A 21,202-nucleotide genomic window follows, 5' to 3' on the forward strand; every position below is an offset into this window, starting at 1 on the left:
CTAGTGTCAACCACAGGGATCAATAAACTAGTGTCAACCACAGGGATCAATAAACTAGTGTCAACCACAGGGATCAATAAACTAGTGTCAACCACAGGGATCAATAAACTAGTGTCAACCACAGGGATCAATAAACTAGTGTCAACCACAGGGATCAATAAACTAGTGTCAACCACAGGGATCAATAAACTAGTGTCAACCACAGGGATCAATAAACTAGTGTCAACCACAGGGATCAATAAACTAGTGTCAACCACAGGGATCAATAAACTAGTGTCAACCACGGGATCAATAAACTAGTGTCAACCAGGGATCAATAAACTAGTGTCAACCACAGGGATCAATAAACTAGTGTCAACCACAGGGATCAATAAACTAGTGTCAACCACAGGGATCAATAAACTAGTGTCAACCACAGGGATCAATAAACTAGTGTCAACCACAGGGATCAATAAACTAGTGTCAACCACAGGGATCAATAAACTAGTGTCAACCACAGGGATCAATAAACTAGTGTCAACCACAGGGATCAATAAACTAGTGTCAACCACAGGGATCAATAAACTAGTGTCAACCACAGGGATCAATAAACTAGTGTCAACCACAGGATCAATAAGCACCAATAAACTAGTGTCAACCACAGGGATCAATAAACTAGTGTCAACCACAGGATCAATAAACTAGTGTCAACCACAGGAATCAATAAGCACCAATAAACTAGTGTCAACCACAGGATCAATAGTGTCAACCAGGGATCAATAAACTAGTGTCAACCACAGGGATCAATAAACTAGTGTCAACCACAGGATCAATAAACTAGTGTCAACCACAGGGATCAAAACTAGTGTCAACCACAGGGATCAATAAACTAGTGTCAACCACAGGGATCAATAAACTAGTGTCAACCACAGGGATCAATAAACTAGTGTCAACCACAGGGATCAATAAACTAGTGTCAACCACAGGGATCAATAAACTAGTGTCAACCACAGGATCAATAAACTAGTGTCAACCACAGGGATCAATAAACTAGTGTCAACCACAGGGATCAATAAACTAGTGTCAACCACAGGGATCAATAAGCACCAATAAACTAGTGTCAACCACAGGGATCAATAAACTAGTGTCAACCACAGGGATCAATAAGCACCAATAAACTAGTGTCAACCACAGGGATCAATAAACTAGTGTCAACCACAGGGATCAATAAACTAGTGTCAACCACAGGGATCAATAAACTAGTGTCAACCACAGGGATCAATAAACTAGTGTCAACCACAGGGATCAATAAGCACCAATAAACTAGTGTCAACCACAGGGATCAATAAGCACCAATAAACTAGTGTCAACCACAGGGATCAATAAACTAGTGTCAACCACAGGGATCAATAAACTAGTGTCAACCACAGGGATCAATAAGCACCAATAAACTAGTGTCAACCACAGGGATCAATAAACTAGTGTCAACCACAGGGATCAATAAGCACCAATAAACTAGTGTCAACCACAGGGATCAATAAACTAGTGTCAACCACAGGGATCAATAAGCACCAATAAACTAGTGTCAACCACAGGGATCAATAAACTAGTGTCAACCACGGGGATCAATAAGCACCAATAAACTAGTGTCAACCACAGGGATCAATAAACTAGTGTCAACCACAGGGATCAAAAGCACCAATAAACTAGTGTCAACCACAGGGATCAATAAACTAGTGTCAACCACAGGGATCAATAAACTAGTGTCAACCACAGGGATCAATAAACTAGTGTCAACCACAGGGATCAATAAACTAGTGTCAACCACAGGGATCAATAAACTAGTGTCAACCACAGGGATCAATAAACTAGTGTCAACCACTAGGATCAATAAGCACCAATAAGCTAGTTTCAACCACAGGGATCAATAAGCACCAATAAACTAGTGTCAACCACAGGGATCAATAAACTAGTGTCAACCACAGGGATCAATAAACTAGTGTCAACCACAGGGATCAATAAACTAGTGTTAACCACAGGGATCAATAAACTCGTGTCAACCACTGGGATCAATAAGCACCAATAAGCTAGTTTCAACCACAGGGATCAATAAGCACCAATAAACTAGTGTCAACCACAGGGATCAATAAACTAGTGTCAACCACAGGGATCAATAAACTAGTGTCAACCACAGGGATCAATAAACTAGTGTCAACCACAGGGATCAATAAACTAGTGTCAACCACAGGGATCAATAAACTAGTGTCAACCACAGGGATCAATAAACTAGTGTCAACCACAGGGATCAATAAACTAGTGTCAACCACAGGGATCAATAAACTAGTGTCAACCACAGGGATCAATAAACTAGTGTCAACCACAGGGACAATAAACAGTGTCAACCACAGGGATCAATAAACTAGTGTCAACCACAGGGATCAATAAACTAGTGTCAACCACAGGGATCAATAAACTAGTGTCAACCACAGGGATCAATAAACTAGTGTCAACCACAGGGATCAATAAACTAGTGTCAACCACAGGGATCAATAAACTAGTGTCAACCACAGGGATCAATAAACTAGTGTCAACCACAGGGATCAATAAACTAGTGTCAACCACAGGGATCAATAAACTAGTGTCAACCACAGGGATCAATAAACTAGTGTCAACCACAGGGATCAATAAACTAGTGTCAACCACAGGGATCAATAAACTAGTGTCAACCACAGGGATCAATAAACTAGTGTCAATAAACTAGTGTCAACCACAGGGATCAATAAACTAGTGTCAACCACAGGGATCAATAAACTAGTGTCAACCACAGGGATCAATAAACCAATAAACTAGTGTCAACCAATAAACAGTGTCAACCACAGGGATCAATAAGCACCAATAAACTAGTGTCAACCACAGGAATCAATCAATAAACTAGTGTCAACCACAGGATCAATAACCAATAAACTAGTGTCAACCACAGGGATCAATAAACTAGTGTCAACCACAGGGATCAATAAACTAGTGTCAACCACAGGGATCAATAAACTAGTGTCAACCACAGGGATCAATAAACTAGTGTCAACCACAGGATCAATAAACTAGTGTCAACCACAGGATCAATAAACTAGTGTCAACCACAGGGATCAATAAACTAGTGTCAACCACAGGGATCAATAAACTAGTGTCAACCACAGGGATCAATAAACTAAGTGTCAACCACAGGGATCAATAAACTAGTGTCAACCACAGGGATCAATAAACTAGTGTCAACCACAGGGATCAATAAACTAGTGTCAACCACAGGGATCAATAAACTAGTGTCAACCACAGGGATCAATAAACTAGTGTCAACCACAGGGATCAATAAACTAGTGTCAACCACAGGGATCAATAAACTAGTGTCAACCACAGGGATCAATAAACTAGTGTCAACCACAGGGATCAATAAACTAGTGTCAACCACAGGGATCAATAAACTAGTGTCAACCACAGGGATCAATAAACTAGTGTCAACCACAGGGATCAATAAACTAGTGTCAACCACAGGGATCAATAAACTAGTGTCAACCACAGGGATCAATAAACTAGTGTCAACCACAGGGATCAATAAACTAGTGTCAACCACAGGGATCAATAAACTAGTGTCAACCACAGGGATCAATAAACTAGTGTCAACCACAGGGATCAATAAACTAGTGTCAACCACAGGGATCAATAAACTAGTGTCAACCACAGGGATCAATAAACTAGTGTCAACCACAGGGATCAATAAACTAGTGTCAACCACAGGGATCAATAAACTAGTGTCAACCACAGGGATCAATAAACTAGTGTCAACCACAGGGATCAATAAACTAGTGTCAACCACAGGGATCAATAAACTAGTGTCAACCACAGGGATCAATAAACTAGTGTCAACCACAGGGATCAATAAACTAGTGTCAACCCAGGGATCAATAAACTAGTGTCAACCACAGGGATCAATAAACTAGTGTCAACCACAGGGATCAATAAACTAGTGTCAACCACAGGATCAATAAACTAGTGTCAACCACAGGGATCAATAAACTAGTGTCAACCACAGGGATCAATAAACTAGTGTCAACCACAGGGATCAATAAACTAGTGTCAACCACAGGGATCAATAAACTAGTGTCAACCACAGGGATCAATAAACTAGTGTCAACCACAGGGATCAATAAACTAGTGTCAACCACAGGGATCAATAAACTAGTGTCAACCACAGGGATCAATAAACTAGTGTCAACCACAGGGATCAATAAACTAGTGTCAACCACAGGATCAATAAACTAGTGTCAACCACAGGGATCAATAAGCACCTAGTGTCAACCACAGGGACCAATAAACTAGTGTCAACCACAGGGATCAATAAACTAGTGTCAACCACAGGGATCAATAAACTAGTGTCAACCACAGGGATCAATAAACTAGTGTCAACCACAGGGATCAATAAACTAGTGTCAACCACAGGGATCAATAAACTAGTGTCAACCACAGGATCAATAAACTAGTGTCAACCACAGGGATCAATAAACTAGTGTCAACCACAGGAATCAATAAACTAGTGTCAACCACAGGGATCAATAAACTAGTGTCAACCACAGGATCAATAAACTAGTGTCAACCACAGGGATCAATAAACTAGTGTCAACCACAGGGATCAATAAACTAGTGTCAACCACAGGGATCAATAAACTAGTGTCAACCACAGGGATCAATAAACTAGTGTCAACCACAGGGATCAATAAACTAGTGTCAACCACAGGGATCAATAAACTAGTGTCAACCACAGGGATCAATAAACTAGTGTCAACCACAGGGATCAATAAACTAGTGTCAACCACAGGGATCAATAAACTAGTGTCAACCACAGGGATCAATAAACTAGTGTCAACCACAGGGATCAATAAACTAGTGTCAACCACAGGGATCAATAAACTAGTGTCAACCACAGGGATCAATAAACTAGTGTCAACCACAGGGATCAATAAACTAGTGTCAACCACAGGGATCAATAAACTAGTGTCAACCACAGGGATCAATAAACTAGTGTCAACCACAGGGATCAATAAACTAGTGTCAACCACAGGGATCAATAAGCACCAATAAACTAGTGTCAACCACAGGGATCAATAAGCACCAATAAACTAGTGTCAACCACAGGGATCAATAAGCACCAATAAACTAGTGTCAACCACAGGGATCAATAAGCACCAATAAACTAGTGTCAACCACAGGGATCAATAAACTAGTGTCAACCACAGGGATCAATAAACTAGTGTCAACCACAGGGATCAATAAACTAGTGTCAACCACAGGGATCAATAAACTAGTGTCAACCACAGGGATCAATAAACTAGTGTCAACCACAGGGATCAATAAACTAGTGTCAACCACAGGGATCAATAAACTAGTGTCAACCACAGGGATCAATAAACTAGTGTCAACCACAGGGATCAATAAACTAGTGTCAACCACAGGGATCAATAAACTAGTGTCAACCACAGGGATCAATAAACTAGTGTCAACCACAGGGATCAATAAACTAGTGTCAACCACAGGGATCAATAAACTAGTGTCAACCACAGGGATCAATAAACTAGTGTCAACCACAGGGATCAATAAACTAGTGTCAACCACAGGGATCAATAAACTAGTGTCAACCACAGGGATCAATAAACTAGTGTCAACCACAGGGATCAATAAACTAGTGTCAACCACAGGGATCAATAAACTAGTGTCAACCACAGGGATCAATAAACTAGTGTCAACCACAGGGATCAATAAACTAGTGTCAACCACAGGGACCAATAAACTAGTGTCATCCACAAGGATCAATAAGCTAGTGTCAACCACAGGGACCAATAAACTAGTGTCAACCACAGGAATCAATAAACTAGTGTCAACCACAGGGATCAATAAGTGTCAACCACAGGATCAATAAACTAGTGTCAACCACTGGGATCAATACCAATAAGTTTCAACCAATAAACTAGTGTCAACCACAGGAATCAATAAAAGTGTCACCAGGGATCAATAAACTAGTGTCAACCACAGGAATCAATAAGCACCAATAAACTAGTGTCAACCACAGGATCAATAAACTAGTGTCAACCACAGGGATCAATAAACTAGTGTCAACCACAGGGTCACCAATAAACTAGTGTCAACCACAGGAATCAATAAACTAGTGTCAACCACAGGGATCAATAAGCAAACTAGTGTCAACCACAGGGATCAATAAACTAGTGTCAACCACAGGGATCAATAAGCACCAATAAACTAGTGTCAACCACGGGGATCAATAAACTAGTGTCAACCACAGGGATCAATAAGCACCAATAAACTAGTGTCAACCACAGGGATCAATAAGCACCAATAAACTAGTGTCAACCACAGGGATCAATAAACTAGTGTCAACCACAGGGATCAATAAACTAGTGTCAACCACAGGGATCAATAAACTAGTGTCAACCACAGGGATCAATAAACTAGTGTCAACCACGGGGATCAATAAACTAGTGTCAACCACGGGGATCAATAAACTAGTGTCAACCACAGGGATCAATAAACTAAGTGTCAACCACAGGATCAATAAACTAGTGTCAACCACAGGGATCAATAAACCTAGTGTCAACCACAGGGATCAATAAACTAGTGTCAACCACAGGGATCAATAACCTAGTGTCAACCACAGGGATCAATAAACCTAAGTGTCAACCACAGGGATCAATAAACTAGTGTCAACCACAGGGATCAATAAACTAGTGTCAACCACAGGGATCAATAAACTAGTGTCAACCACAGGGATCAATAAACTAGTGTCAACCACAAGGATCAATAAACTAGTGTCAACCACAGGGATCAATAAACTAGTGTCAACCACAGGGATCAATAAACTAGTGTCAACCACGGGGATCAATAAACTAGTGTCAACCACAGGGATCAATAAACTAGTGTCAACCACAGGGATCAATAAACTAGTGTCAACCACAGGGATCAATAAACTAGTGTCAACCACAGGGATCAATAAACTAGTGTCAACCACAGGGATCAATAAACTAGTGTCAACCACAGGGATCAATAAACTAGTGTCAACCACAGGGATCAATAAACTAGTGTCAACCACAGGGATCAATAAGCACCAATAAACTAGTGTCAACCACAGGGATCAATAAACTAGTGTCAACCACAGGGATCAATAAACTAGTGTCAACCACAGGGATCAATAAACTAGTGTCAACCACAGGGATCAATAAACACCAATAAACTAGTGTCAACCACAGGGATCAATAAACTAGTGTCAACCACAGGGATCAATAAACTAGTGTCAACCACAGGGATCAATAAACTAGTGTCAACCACAGGGATCAATAAACTAGTGTCAACCACAAGGATCAATAAATAAGCACCAATAAACTAGTGTCAACCACAGGGATCAATAAACTAGTGTCAACCACAGGGATCAATAAACTAGTGTCAACCACAGGGATCAATAAACTAGTGTCAATCCACAGGGATCAATAAACTAGTGTCAACCACAGGGATCAATAAACTAGTGTCAACCACAGGGATCAATAAACTAGTGTCAACCACAGGGATCAATAAACTAGTGTCAACCACAGGGATCAATAAACTAGTGTCAACCACAGGGATCAATAAACTAGTGTCAACCACAGGGATCAATAAACTAGTGTCAACCACGGGATCAATAAGCACCAATAAACTAGTGTCAACCACAGGGATCAATAAACTAGTGTCAACCACAGGGATCAATAAACTAGTGTCAACCACAGGGATCAATAAACTAGTGTCAACCACAGGGATCAATAAACTAGTGTCAACCACAGGGATCAATAAACTAGTGTCAACCACAGGGATCAATAAACTAGTGTCAACCACAGGGATCAATAAACTAGTGTCAACCACAGGGATCAATAAACTAGTGTCAACCACAGGGATCAATAAACTAGTGTCAACCACAGGGATCAATAAACTAGTGTCAACCACAGGGATCAATAAACTAGTGTCAACCACAGGGATCAATAAACTAGTGTCAACCACAGGGATCAATAAGCACCAATAAACTAGTGTCAACCACAGGGATCAATAAACTAGTGTCAACCACAGGGATCAATAAACTAGTGTCAACCACAGGGATCAATAAACTAGTGTCAACCACAGGGATCAATAAACTAGTGTCAACCACAGGGATCAATAAACTAGTGTCAACCACAGGGATCAATAAGCACCAATAAACTAGTGTCAACCACAGGGATCAATAAACTAGTGTCAACCACAGGGATCAATAAACTAGTGTCAACCACAGGGATCAATAAACTAGTGTCAACCACAGGGATCAATAAACTAGTGTCAACCACAGGGATCAATAAACTAGTGTCAACCACAGGGATCAATAAACTAGTGTCAACCACAGGGATCAATAAACTAGTGTCAACCACAGGGATCAATAAACTAGTGTCAACCACAGGGATCAATAAACTAGTGTCAACCACAAGGATCAATAAACTAGTGTCAACCACAGGGATCAATAAACTAGTGTCAACCACAGGGATCAATAAACTAGTGTCAACCACAGGGATCAATAAACTAGTGTCAACCACAGGGATCAATAAACTAGTGTCAACCACAGGGATCAATAAACTAGTGTCAACCACAGGGATCAATAAACTAGTGTCAACCACAGGGATCAATAAACTAGTGTCAACCACAGGGATCAATAAACTAGTGTCAACCACAGGGATCAATAAACTAGTGTCAACCACAGGGATCAATAAACTAGTGTCAACCACAGGGATCAATAAGCACCAATAAACTAGTGTCAACCACAGGGATCAATAAACTAGTGTCAACCACAGGGATCAATAAAAGTGTCAACCACAGGGATCAATAAACTAGTGTCAACCACAGGGATCAATAAACTAGTGTCAACCACAGGGATCAATAAACTAGTGTCAACCACAGGGATCAATAAACTAGTGTCAACCACAGGGATCAATAAACTAGTGTCAACCACAGGGATCAATAGTGTCAACCACCAATAAACTAGTGTCAACCACAGGGATCAATAAACTAGTGTCAACCACAGGGATCAATAAACTAGTGTCAACCACAGGGATCAATAAACTAGTGTCAACCACAGGGATCAATAAACAATAAACTAGTGTCAACCACAGGGATCAATAAACTAGTGTCAACCACAGGGATCAATAAATAGTGTCAACCACAGGGATCAATAGTGTCAACCACAGGGATCAATAAACTAGTGTCAACCACAGGGATCAATAAACTAGTGTCAACCACAGGGATCAATAAACTAGTGTCAACCACAGGGATCAATAAACTAGTGTCAACCACAGGGATCAATAAAAGTGTCACCAAGGGATCAATAAAAGTGTCAACCACAGGGATCAATAAACTAGTGTCAACCACAGGGATCAATAAACTAGTGTCAACCACAGGGATCAATAAACTAGTGTCAACCACAGGGATCAATAAACTAGTGTCAACCACAGGGATCAATAAACTAGTGTCAACCACAGGGATCAATAAACTAGTGTCAACCACAGGGATCAATAAACTAGTGTCAACCACAGGGATCAATAAACTAGTGTCAACCACAGGGATCAATAAACTAGTGTCAACCACAGGGATCAATAAACTAGTGTCAACCACAGGGATCAATAAGCTAGTGTCAACCACAGGGATCAATAAACTAGTGTCAACCACAGGGATCAATAAACTAGTGTCAACCACAGGGATCAATAAGCACCAATAAACTAGTGTCAACCACAGGGATCAATAAGCAGTGTCAACCACAGGGATCAATAAACTAGTGTCAACCACAGGGATCAATAAACTAGTGTCAACCACAGGGATCAATAAACTAGTGTCAACCACAGGGATCAATAAACTAGTGTCAACCACAGGGATCAATAAACTAGTGTCAACCACAGGGATCAATATAAACTAGTGTCAACCACAGGGATCAATAAACTAGTGTCAACCACAGGGATCAATAAACTAGTGTCAACCACAGGGATCAATAAACTAGTGTCAACCACAGGGATCAATAAACTAGTGTCAACCACAGGGGCATCAATAAACTAGTGTCTACCACAGGGATCAATAAACTAGTGTCAACCACAGGGATCAATAAACTAGTGTCAACCACAGGGATCAATAAACTAGTGTCAACCACGGGGATCAATAAACTAGTGTCAACCACAGGAATCAATAAACTAGTGTCAACCACAGGAATCAATAAACTAGTGTCTACCACAGGGATCAATAAACTAGTGTCTACCACAGGGATCAATAAACTAGTGTCTACCACAGGAATCAATAAACTAGTGTCAACCACAGGGATCAATAAACTAGTGTCAACCACAGGGATCAATAAGCACCAATAAACTCGTGTCAACCACAGGGATCAATAAACTAGTGTCAATAAGCAGGGATCAATAAACTAGTGTCAACCACAGGGATCAATAAACTAGTGTCAACCACAGGGATCAATAATAAACGGGATCAATAAACTAGTGTCAACCACAGGGATCAATAAACTAGTGTCTACCACGGGGATCAATAAACTAGTGTCTACCACGGGGATCAATAAACTAGTGTCTACCACGGGGATCAATAAACTAGTGTCTACCACGGGGATCAATAAACTAGTGTCAACCACGGGGATCAATAAACTAGTGTCAACCACAGGGATCAATAAGCTAGTGTCAACCACAGGGATCAATAAGCTAGTGTCAACCACAGGGATCAATAAACTAGTGTCAACCACAGGGATCAATAAACACCAATAAACTAGTGTCAACCACAGGGATCAATAAACTAGTGTCTACCACAGGGATCAATAAACTAGTGTCTACCACAGGGATCAATAAACTAGTGTCAACCACAGGGATCAATAAACTAGTGTCAACCACAGGGATCAATAAACTAGTGTCTACCACAGGGATCAATAAACTAGTGTCAACCACAGGGATCAATAAACTAGTGTCAACCACAGGGATCAATAAACTAGTGTCAACCACAGGGATCAATAAACTAGTGTCAACCACAGGGATCAATAAACTAGTGTCAACCACAGGGATCAATAAACTAGTGTCAACCACAGGGATCAATAAACTAGTGTCAACCACAGGGATCAATAAACTAGTGTCAACCACAGGGATCAATAAACTAGTGTCAACCACAGGGATCAATAAACTAGTGTCAACCACAGGGATCAATAAACACCAATAAACTAGTGTCAACCACAGGGATCAATAAACTAGTGTCAATAAGCAGGGATCAATAAGTACCAATAACCTAGTGTCAATAAGCACCGTCGGGAACCCATTTAGAATGAAGAGGTCTCGACAGCCAGACAACCACTGTGGTTACTGGTCAAATGGGGTCCGGTATATATATGTTTTTTGACAGGGCTTGAATAGAGAAGAGGGTCAATGGTTTTGAGCTGTTTCCTTAAAGGGAAATGTTAATTTTATATGCATTTATTATTTTATTTTGCCTACCTGTAAGGTTCCATCATCCACAAAACCCCTTATTTCAGCCCAGGTGGTTGGCTTGTTTGCTGGCATGGTGGGGTTAGGCCTAGTCAGGGAGTCTGGTTCCTCTTAAGGTTTCTTATTTCTACTGTGAACTGCTTGCTCTTTGGGGGGGGTGGTAGATATCTGGGATGGCGCCCGGGGGACTAGATATCTGGGATGGCGCCCGGGGGACTAGATATCTGGGATGGCGCCCGGGGGACTAGATATCTGGGATGGCGCCCGGGGGACTAGATATCTGGGATGGCGCCCGGGGGACTAGATATCTGGGATGGCGCCCGGGGGACTAGATATCTGGGATGGCGCCCGGGGGACTAGATATCTGGGATGGCGCCCGGGGGACTAGATATCTGGGATGGCGCCCGGGGACTAGATATCTGGGATGGCGCCCGGGGACTAGATATCTGGGATCTAGATATCTGGGATGGCGCCCGGGGGACTAGATATCTGGGATGGCGCCCGGGGGACTAGATATCTGGGATGGCGCCCGGGGGACTAGATATCTGGGATGGCGCCCGGGGGACTAGATATCTGGGATGGCGCCCGGGGGACTAGATATCTGGGATGGCGCCCGGGGGACTAGATATCTGGGATGGCGCCCGGGGGACTAGATATCTGGGATGGCGCCCGGGGGACTAGATATCTGGGATGGCGCCCGGGGACGCGCCCGGGGACTAGATATCTGGGATGGCGCCCGGGGACTAGATATCTGGGATGGCGCCCGGGGACTAGATATCTGGGATGGCGCCCGGGGACTAGATATCTGGGATGGCCGGGGACTAGATATCCGCCCGGGGGGACTGGGATAGATAGATATCTGGGATGGGATGGGGCGCGGGGACCTGGGATGGGGGACTAGATATCTGGGATGGCGCACGGGGGACTAGATATCTGGGATGGCGCACGGGGGACTAGATATCTGGGATGGCGCCCGGGGACTACCAACAGACAGACCAGTAATTCCCTCGTCTCTGATCTGTAGAATACAAAGACGACGAGGCCCTGATATCCAAGAACTCCTCTGTCATCATCAGAAGAATACCCATCGGAGGAGTCAAGGCTTCAACCAAGATGTATAACATGTGAGTACATATATACACGGTGTAGTTACCTGGCCTTAACCTGGCCTGTAGTCACCTGGCCTTAACCCGGCCTGTAGTCACCTGGCCTGTAGTCACCTGGCCTTAACCCGGCCTGTAGTCACCTGGCCTTAACCCGGCCTGTAGTCACCTGGCCTTAACCCGGCCTGTAGTCACCTGGCCTTAACCTGGCCTGTAGTCACCTGGCCTTAACCTGGCCTGTAGTCACCTGGCCTTAACCTGGCCTGTAGTCACCTGGCCTTAACCTGGCCTGTAGTCACCTGGCCTTAACCTGGCCTGTAGTCACCTGGCCTTAACCCAGCCTGTAGTCACCTGGCCTTAACCTGGCCTGTAGTCACCTGGCCTTAACCTGGCCTGTAGTTACCTGGCCTTAACCTGGCCTGTAGTCACCTGGCCTGTAGTCACCTGGCCTTAACCTGGCCTGTAGTTACCTGGCCTTAACCTGGCCTGTAGTCACCTGGCCTTAACCCAGCCTGTAGTCACCTGGCCTTAACCTGGCCTGTAGTCACCTGGCCTTAACCTGGCCTGTAGTCACCTGGCCTTAACCCAGCCTGTAGTCACCTGGCCTTAACCTGGCCTGTAGTCACCTGGCCTGTAGTCACCTGGCCTTAACCTGGCCTGTAGTCACCTGGCCTGTAGTCACCTGGCCTGTAGTCACCTGGCCTGTAGTTACCTGGCCTTAACCCAGCCTGTAGTCACCAACCAAGATGTATAACATGTGAGTACATATATACACAGTGTAGTTACCTGGCCTTAACCCGGCCTGTAGTCACCTGGCCTTAACCCGGCCTGTAGTCACCTGGCCTTAACCTGGCCTGTAGTCACCTGGCCTTAACCCGGCCTGTAGTCACCTGGCCTTAACCTGGCCTGTAGTCACCAAGTAAGATATATAACATGTGAGTACATATATACACAGTGTAGTTACCTGGCCTTAACCTGGCCTGTAGTCACCTGGCCTTAACCCAGCCTGTAGTCACCTGGCCTTAACCCAGCCTGTAGTCACCTGGCCTTAACCCAGCCTGTAGTCACCTGGCCTTAACCTGGCCTGTAGTCACCTGGCCTGCCTGTAGTCACCTGGCCTGTAGTCACCTGGCCTGTAGTCACCTGGCCTTAACCTGGCCTGTCACCTGGCCTTAACCCAGCCTGTAGTCACCTGGCCTTAAGTCACCTGGCCTGTAGTCACCTGGCCTTAACCCAGCCTGTAGTCACCTGGCCTGGCCTTAACCCAGCCTAGTCACCTGGCCTGTAGTCACCTGGCCTTAACCCAGCCTGTAGTCACCTGAGCCTGTAGTCACCTGGCCTTAACCTGGCCTGTAGTCACCTGGCCTTAGTCACCTGGCCTGTAGTCACCTAAGCCTGTAGTCACATATATACCAGCCTGTAGTTACCTGGCCTTAACCTGGCCTGTAGTCACCTGGCCTTAACCCAGCCTGTAGTCACCTGGCCTTAACCCAGCCTGTAGTCACCTGGCCTTAACCCAGCCTGTAGTCACCTGGCCTTAACCTGGCCTGTAGTCACCTGGCCTTAACCCAGCCTGTAGTCACCTGGCCTTAACCTGGCCTGTAGTCACCTGGCCTTAACCCAGCCTGTAGTCACCTGGCCTTAACCTGGCCTGTAGTTACCTGGCCTTAACCTGGCCTGTAGTCACCTGGCCTTAACCCAGCCTGTAGTCACCTGGCCTGTAGGTACCTGGCCTTAACCTGGCCTGTAGTCACCTGGCCTTAACCCGGCCTGTAGTCACCTGGCCTTAACCCAGCCTGTAGTCACCTGGCCTGTAGGTACCTGGCCTTAACCTGGCCTGTAGTCACCTGGCCTTAACCCAGCCTGTAGTCACCTGGCCTTAACCCAGCCTGTAGTCACCTGGCCTTAACCCAGCCTGTAGTCACCTGGCCTTAACCCAGCCTGTAGTCACCTGGCCTTAACCCAGCCTGTAGTCACCTGGCCTTAACCCAGCCTGTAGTCACCTGGCCTTAACCTGGCCTGTAGTCACCTGGCCTGTAGTCACCTGGCCTTAACCCAGCCTGTAGTCACCTGGCCTGTAGTCACCTGGCCTTAACCTGGCCTGTAGTCACCTGGCCTGTAGTCACCTGGCCTTAACCTGGCCTGTAGTCACCTGGCCTTAACCAGCCTGTAGCCTGTAGTCACCTGGCCTTAACCCAGCCTGTAGTCACCTGGCCTTAACCCAGCCTGTAGTCACCTGGCCTTAACCCAGCCTGTAGTCACCTGGCCTTAACCCAGCCTGTAGTCACCTGGCCTTAACCCAGCCTGTAGTCACCTGGCCTTAACCTGGCCTGTAGTCACCTGGCCTTAACCTGGCCTGTAGTCACCTGGCCTTAACCCAGCCTGTAGTCACCAAGTAAGATATATAACATGTGAGTACATATATACACAGTGCATCGAGGACTCCCTGTAACATTATATTAGGTAGCATTGTTTAAAGTGGCTAGTGATATATTTTACATCATTTCCCATCAATTCCCATTAGTAAAGTGGCTGGAGTTGAGTCAGTGTGTTGGCAGCAGCCACTCAATGTTAGTGGTGGCTGTTTAACAGTCTGATGGCCTTGAGATAGAAGCTGTTTTTCAGTCTCTCGGTCCCAGCTTTGATGCACCTGTACTGACCTCGCCTTCTGGATGATAGCGGGGTGAACAGGCAGTGGCTCGGGTGGTTGATGTCCTTGATGATCTTTATGGCCTTCCTGTGACATCGGGTGGTGTAGGTGTCCTGGAGGGCAGGTAGTTTGCCCCCGGTGATGCGTTGTGCAGACCTCACTACCCTCTGGAGAGCCTTACGGTTGAGAGCGGAGCAGTTGCCGTACCAGGCGGTGATGCTCTCGATTGTGCATCTGTAGAAGTTTGTGAGTGCTTTTGGTGACAAGCCAAATTTCTTCAGCCTCCTGAGGTTGAAGAGGCGCTGCTGCGCCTTCTTCACGATGCTGTCTGTGTGGGTGGACCAATTCAGTTTGTCTGTGATGTGTACGCCGAGGAACTTAAAACTTGCTACCCTCTCCACTACTGTGCCATCGATGTGGATAGGGGGGTGTTCCCTCTGCTGTTTCCTGAAGTCCACAATCATCTCCTTAGTTTTGTTGACGTTGAGCGTGAGGTTACTTTCCTGACACCTGATTCCAGACTGTATCACATCCAGCAGTGATTGGGAGTCCCACAGGGCGGCGCACAATTGGCCCAGCGTCGTCCGGGTTTGGCCCAGCGTCGTCCGGGTTTGGCCCGGGGTAGGCCTTCATTGTAAATAAGAATTTGTTCTGAACTGACTTGCCTAGTTAAATTTAAAGGTTAAATATTTTTTGTTTTACTTTTCAGCCCTGTTCTAAAATGTATTAAATATTTTTTCCTTCATCAATCTACCCCATAATGTCAAAGCGAAAACAGGTATTTAGAAATATTTGCAAATATATTAAAAATAGTATTTACATAATTATTCAGACCCTTTGCTATGAGACTTGAAATTGAGCTCAGGTGCATCCTGTTTCCATTGATCATCCTTGAGATGTTTCTTCAACTTGATTGGAGTCCACCTGTGGTAAATTCAATTGATTGGACATGATTTAGAAAGGCACACACCTGTCTTTATAAAGGTACCACAGTTGACAGTGCATGTCAGAGCAAAAACAAAGCCACGAGGTCGCAGGAATTGTCCGTAGAGCTCCGAGACAGATCTTTGCCTTGTCTCAATCCTGGGGAAGGGTAGCAAAACCTTTCTGAAGCATTGAAGGGTCCCCAAGAACACAGTGGCCTCCATCAGTCTGAAACAGAGGAAGTTTAGAACCACCAAGACTCTTCCTAGAGCTGGCCGCCCGGCCAAACTGAGCAATCGTGGAGAAGGGCCTTGGTCAGGGAGGTGAGCAAGAACCTGATGGTCACTCTGACAGAGCTCCAGAGTTCCTCTGTGGAGATGGGAGAACCTTCCAGAAGGACAACCATCTCTGCAGCACTCCACCAATCAGGCCTTTATGGTAGAGTGGCCAGACGGAAGCCACTCCTCAGTAAAAGGCACATGACAGCCCGCTTGGAGTTTACCAAAAGGCACCTGAAGACTCTCAGACCATGAGAAACAAGATTCTCTGGTCTGATGAAACAAAGATTGAACTCGTTGTCCTGAATGCCAAGCGTCACATCTGGAGGAAACCTGGCACCATCCCTACGGTGAAGCATGGTGGTGGTGGCAGCATCATGCTGTGGAGATGTTTTTCAGCGGCAGGAACTGGGAGACTAGTCAGGATCGAGGCAAAGAACAGAAAGATCCTTGATGAAAACCTGCTCCAGAGCGCTCAGGACCTCAGACTGGGGCGAAGGTTCCCCTTCCAACAGGACAACGACCCCTAAGCACACAGCCAAGACAACGCAGGAGTGGCTTCGGGACAAATCTCTGAATGTCCTTGAGAAGCCCAGCCAGAGCCCAGACTTTGAAGCCGATCGAACATCTCTGGAGAGACCTGAAAATAGCTGTGCAAGTGACACTCCCCATCCAACCTGACAGAGTGTGAGAGGATCTGCAGAGAAGAATGGGAGAATCTCCCCAAATACAGGTGTGCCAAGCTTGTAGCTTCATCAAAGTACTGAGTAAAGGGTCTGAATACTTATGATGTAAATCATATTTCAGTATTTTAATTTGAATACTTTTGCCAAAATGTCTAAAACCTGTTTTTGCTTTGTCATTGTGGGGTATTGTGATGTCATTATGGGGTATTGTGATGTCATTATGGGGTATTGTGTATAGATTCAATACATTTTAGAATAAGGCTGTGTAACGTAACAAAAATGTAGAAGAAGTCAAGGGGTCTGAATACTTTCTGAATGCTCTTTATATACATTGTAATAGCAGGACACTAGTCCATTATTCCCCTGAAGAGTAGGAATTAGGCTTTTTTGAGAAGGTTTTTGAATTCTAGGCAACCTGCATACACATTGGTTTGATGTACAATAGACCCAACAACAGCTACTGTTCCAGCTGTGTGCTGGAATGGGTTGGTGGGCATTCCTTTATCGGCGTCAGACCAATGCCTACTTCTCACTTAAAAATAGTTTTTATGTTTTAAATTTCCATGGATTTTTACCCCCCCCCGCAAGGTGTCTTCTGAAATGTGTAATTTACACTTAAAACATTTTTAATTTCTAATTTATTTCCCAGTGTCCTCGGTTTCCCAAAAGCATCTTAATAAGGATACTTAGTTAAATCTCAGAGCGGTTTTCGTAAAACCATCATGACGGAACTTTTGTTCTTCCACGTCACTTTATACACAGAAGATCCCCGTTTTTAAACAGGGAATCGAGATGTTGATCTGTCTCTCTGTGACTGCCGATTAGTTTCAGAACCAAGTTGACTAGGATTCACAACGTTGCCCCTGGCTCTGCATTTGTTATAAACAAGCAAAGGGTGAAGATGTTTCAAATGAAAACCAAGATGGCTGCCGTCAACCAAGATGGCTGCCGTCAACCAAGATGGCTGCCGTCAACCAAGATGGCTGCCGTCAACCAAGATGGCTGCCGTCAACCAAGATGGCTGCCGTCAACCAAGATGGCTGCCGTCAAGCAAGATGGCTGCCGTCGAAACCAAGATGGCTGCCGTCGAAACCAAGATGGCTGGACACTAGCAAACAGTAGTACACAAGTATAAACACCATGGGACCACACAGCCGTCATACCGCTCAGGAAGGAGACACGTTCTGTCTCCTAGAGATGAACGTACATTGGTGTGAATAGTGCAAATCAATCCCAGAACAACAGCAAAGGACCTGGTGAAGATGCTGGAGGAAACAGGTACAAAAGTATCTATATCCACAGTAAAACGAGTCCTATATCGACATAACCTGAAAGACTGCTCCAAAACCGCCATTAAAAAAAGCCAGACTACGGTTTGCAACAGCACATGGGGACAAAGATCGTACTTTTTGGAGAAATGTCCTCCGGTCTGATGAAACAAAAATGGAACTGTTTGGCCATAATGACCATTGTTATGTTTGGAGGAAAAAGGGGGAGGCTTGCAAGCCGAAGAACACCATCCCAACCGTGAAGCATGGGGGTGGCAGCATCATGTTGTGGGGGTGCTTTGCTGCAGGAGGGACTGGTGCACTTCAACAAAATAGATGGCATCATGAGGCAGGAGAATTATCTGAATATATTGAAGCAACATCTCAAGACATCAGTCAGGAAGTTAAAGCTTGGTCACAAATGGGTCTTCCAAATGGACAATGACCCCAAGCATACTTCCAAAGTGTTGACAAAATGGCTTAAGGACAACAAAGTCAAGGTATTGGAGTGGCCATCACAAAGCCCTGACCTCAATCCTATAGAAAATGTGTGGGCAGAACTGAAAAAGCGTGTGCGAGCATGGAGGCCTACAAACCTGACTCAGTTAGACCAGCTCTGTCAGGAGGAATGGGCCAAAATTCACCCAACTTATTGTGGGAAGCTTGTGGAAGGCTACCTGAAACGTTTGACCCAAGTTAAACAATTTAAAGGCAATGCTACCAAATACTATAAACTTCTGACCCACTGGGAATGTGATGAAAGAAATAAAAGCTGAAATAAATCATATTCTGACATTTCACATTCTTAAAAAGAAAGTGGTGATCCTAACTGACCGAAGACGGGGATTAAATGTCAGGAATCGTGGAAAAAACTGAGTTTAAAAGTATTGGGCTAAGGTGTATGTAAACTTCTGACTTCAACTGTACATGTGTTTCTCATATTTAAAATACAATTTATTTACTTAACACTCCGAACTCTGACATCACAATACTCCATGATGACATCACAATACTCCATGATGACATCACGTTGCATCGCTCGTTCTAATATTTATATATTTCTTAATTCCATTATTTTACTTTTAGGTTTGTGTGTGTGTGTGTGTGTGTTGTGAATTATTTTGAGATATTACTGCACTGTTGGAGTTAGAAACACAAAAGCGTTTAGCTACAATCGCATTAACATCTGATAAATATGTGCATGTGACCAATAAAATGTGATTTTTAATTTTTAATTGGATTGTGTGTGTGTGTGTGTGTGTGTGTGTGTGAACAATCCAATATTGTATTTTGTACAACGGTACAAACCCCATTTTATTGTGGGAAGCGTTCTAGCACCTTCTAAGGGTATGAATCAGGCTGTTTTTTTAGGAAGGTTTAAATCCTAAGCAACCTGCCTTCACATAGTTTGAAGTACAACAGACCAACAATAGCTGCTGTAGTAGGTCAAAGCTGTGTGCTGGAAAACCCTGGTGGATTATGATTATGGGTGAAGTAGGCGTTGTGGAGCTCATGTGAATTTATTAGCTTTTTTTTTGGGGGGGCTTCAGACCAATACTTATTTCTCACTTAAAACAGTTAATTTTAAAAATGTATAATCATATCTGTATATTTGTCAAAGTATATGAGTCGTTATTGTGACATTTGAATGCCACTTCCTGATGTGGCATCAAGTGATGTTGGAAGCAGTGGGCCCCTGATCATTTATCTAGATTAGTTTCTTCCTGATGTTGGAAGCAGTGGGCCCCTGGTTCATTTATCTAGATTAGTTTCTTCCTGATGTTGGAAGCAGTGGGCCCCTGATCATTTATCTAGATTAGTTTCTTCCTGATGTTGGAAGCAGTGGGCCCGGGATCATTAATCTAGATTAGTTTCTTCCTGATGTTGGAAGCAGTGGGCCCCTGATCATTTATCTAGATTATTTTCTTCCTGATGTTGGAAGCAGTGGGCCCCGGGTTCATTTATCTAGATTAGTTTCTTCCTGATGTTGGAAGCAGTGGGCCCCGGGATCATTTATCTAGATTAGTTTCTTCCTGATGTTGGAAGCAGTGGGCCCCTTTCATTTATCTAGATTAGTTTCTTCCTGATGTTGGAAGCAGTGGGCCCCGGGATCATTTATCTAGATTAGTTTCTTCCTGATGTTGGAAGCAGTGGGCCCCTGGTTCATTTATCTAGATTAGTTTCTTCCTGATGTTGGAAGCAGTGGGCCCCGGGATCATTTATCTAGATTAGTTTCTTCCTGATGTTGGAAGCAGTGGGCCCCTGGATCATTTATCTAGATTAGTTTCTTCCTGATGTTGGAAGCAGTGGGCCCCTGGTTCATTTATCTAGATTAGTTTCTTCCTGATGTTGGAAGCAGTGGGCCCCGGGATCATTTATCTAGATTAGTTTCTTCCTGATGTTGGAAGCAGTGGGCCCCTGGTTCATTAATCTAGATTAGTTTCTTCCTGATGTTGGAAGCAGTGGGCCCCTGGTTCATTAATCTAGATTAGTTTCTTCCTGATGTTGGAAGCAGTGGGCCCCGGGTTCATTTATCTAGATTAGTTTCTTCCTGATGTTGGAAGCAGTGGGCCCCTGGTTCATTAATCTAGAGAATTGTTTCTTCCTGATGTTGGAAGCAGTGGGCCCCTGGTTCATTAATCTAGATTTGTTTCTTCCTGATGTTGGAAGCAGTGGGCCCCTGATCATTTAAGTGAGGAGCTCTGGATTGTTTGTGTGACTGAGAACTGAGAACTGTTGTCAGTTAAGAT

General features: G+C 44.3%; 1 protein-coding gene and 2 long non-coding RNA genes across 3 annotated transcripts in view; 1 reads left to right on the forward strand and 2 right to left on the reverse strand.

Annotated features, from left to right (window-relative positions):
* Window positions 1-21,202, forward strand: part of LOC127927634 (E3 ubiquitin-protein ligase RBBP6-like) — a 124,599-nt gene that overhangs the window by 18,575 nt on the left and 84,822 nt on the right. Inside the window, exon 2 of the mRNA XM_052514252.1 lies at window positions 12,568-12,667. Within this exon, the coding sequence (XP_052370212.1) occupies window positions 12,568-12,667 (100 nt within the window). The remainder of the gene's footprint in view (window positions 1-12,567; window positions 12,668-21,202) is intronic.
* Window positions 12,712-14,976, reverse strand: LOC127927640 (uncharacterized). Its single transcript, XR_008128268.1, has 5 exons — window positions 14,831-14,976; window positions 14,676-14,731; window positions 14,293-14,359; window positions 13,102-13,142; window positions 12,712-12,867 (listed from the first exon to the last, which is right to left on the reverse strand). It is a non-coding gene; the product is annotated as an uncharacterized LOC127927640 (long non-coding RNA).
* On the reverse strand, window positions 13,205-14,193 carry LOC127927642 (uncharacterized). Its single transcript, XR_008128270.1, has 3 exons — window positions 14,085-14,193; window positions 13,637-13,714; window positions 13,205-13,246 (listed from the first exon to the last, which is right to left on the reverse strand). It is a non-coding gene; the product is annotated as an uncharacterized LOC127927642 (long non-coding RNA).

The sequence above is a fragment of the Oncorhynchus keta genome, unplaced genomic scaffold (genome assembly GCF_023373465.1).
Source record: "Oncorhynchus keta strain PuntledgeMale-10-30-2019 unplaced genomic scaffold, Oket_V2 Un_scaffold_16189_pilon_pilon, whole genome shotgun sequence".
NCBI lineage: Eukaryota > Metazoa > Chordata > Actinopteri > Salmoniformes > Salmonidae > Oncorhynchus > Oncorhynchus keta.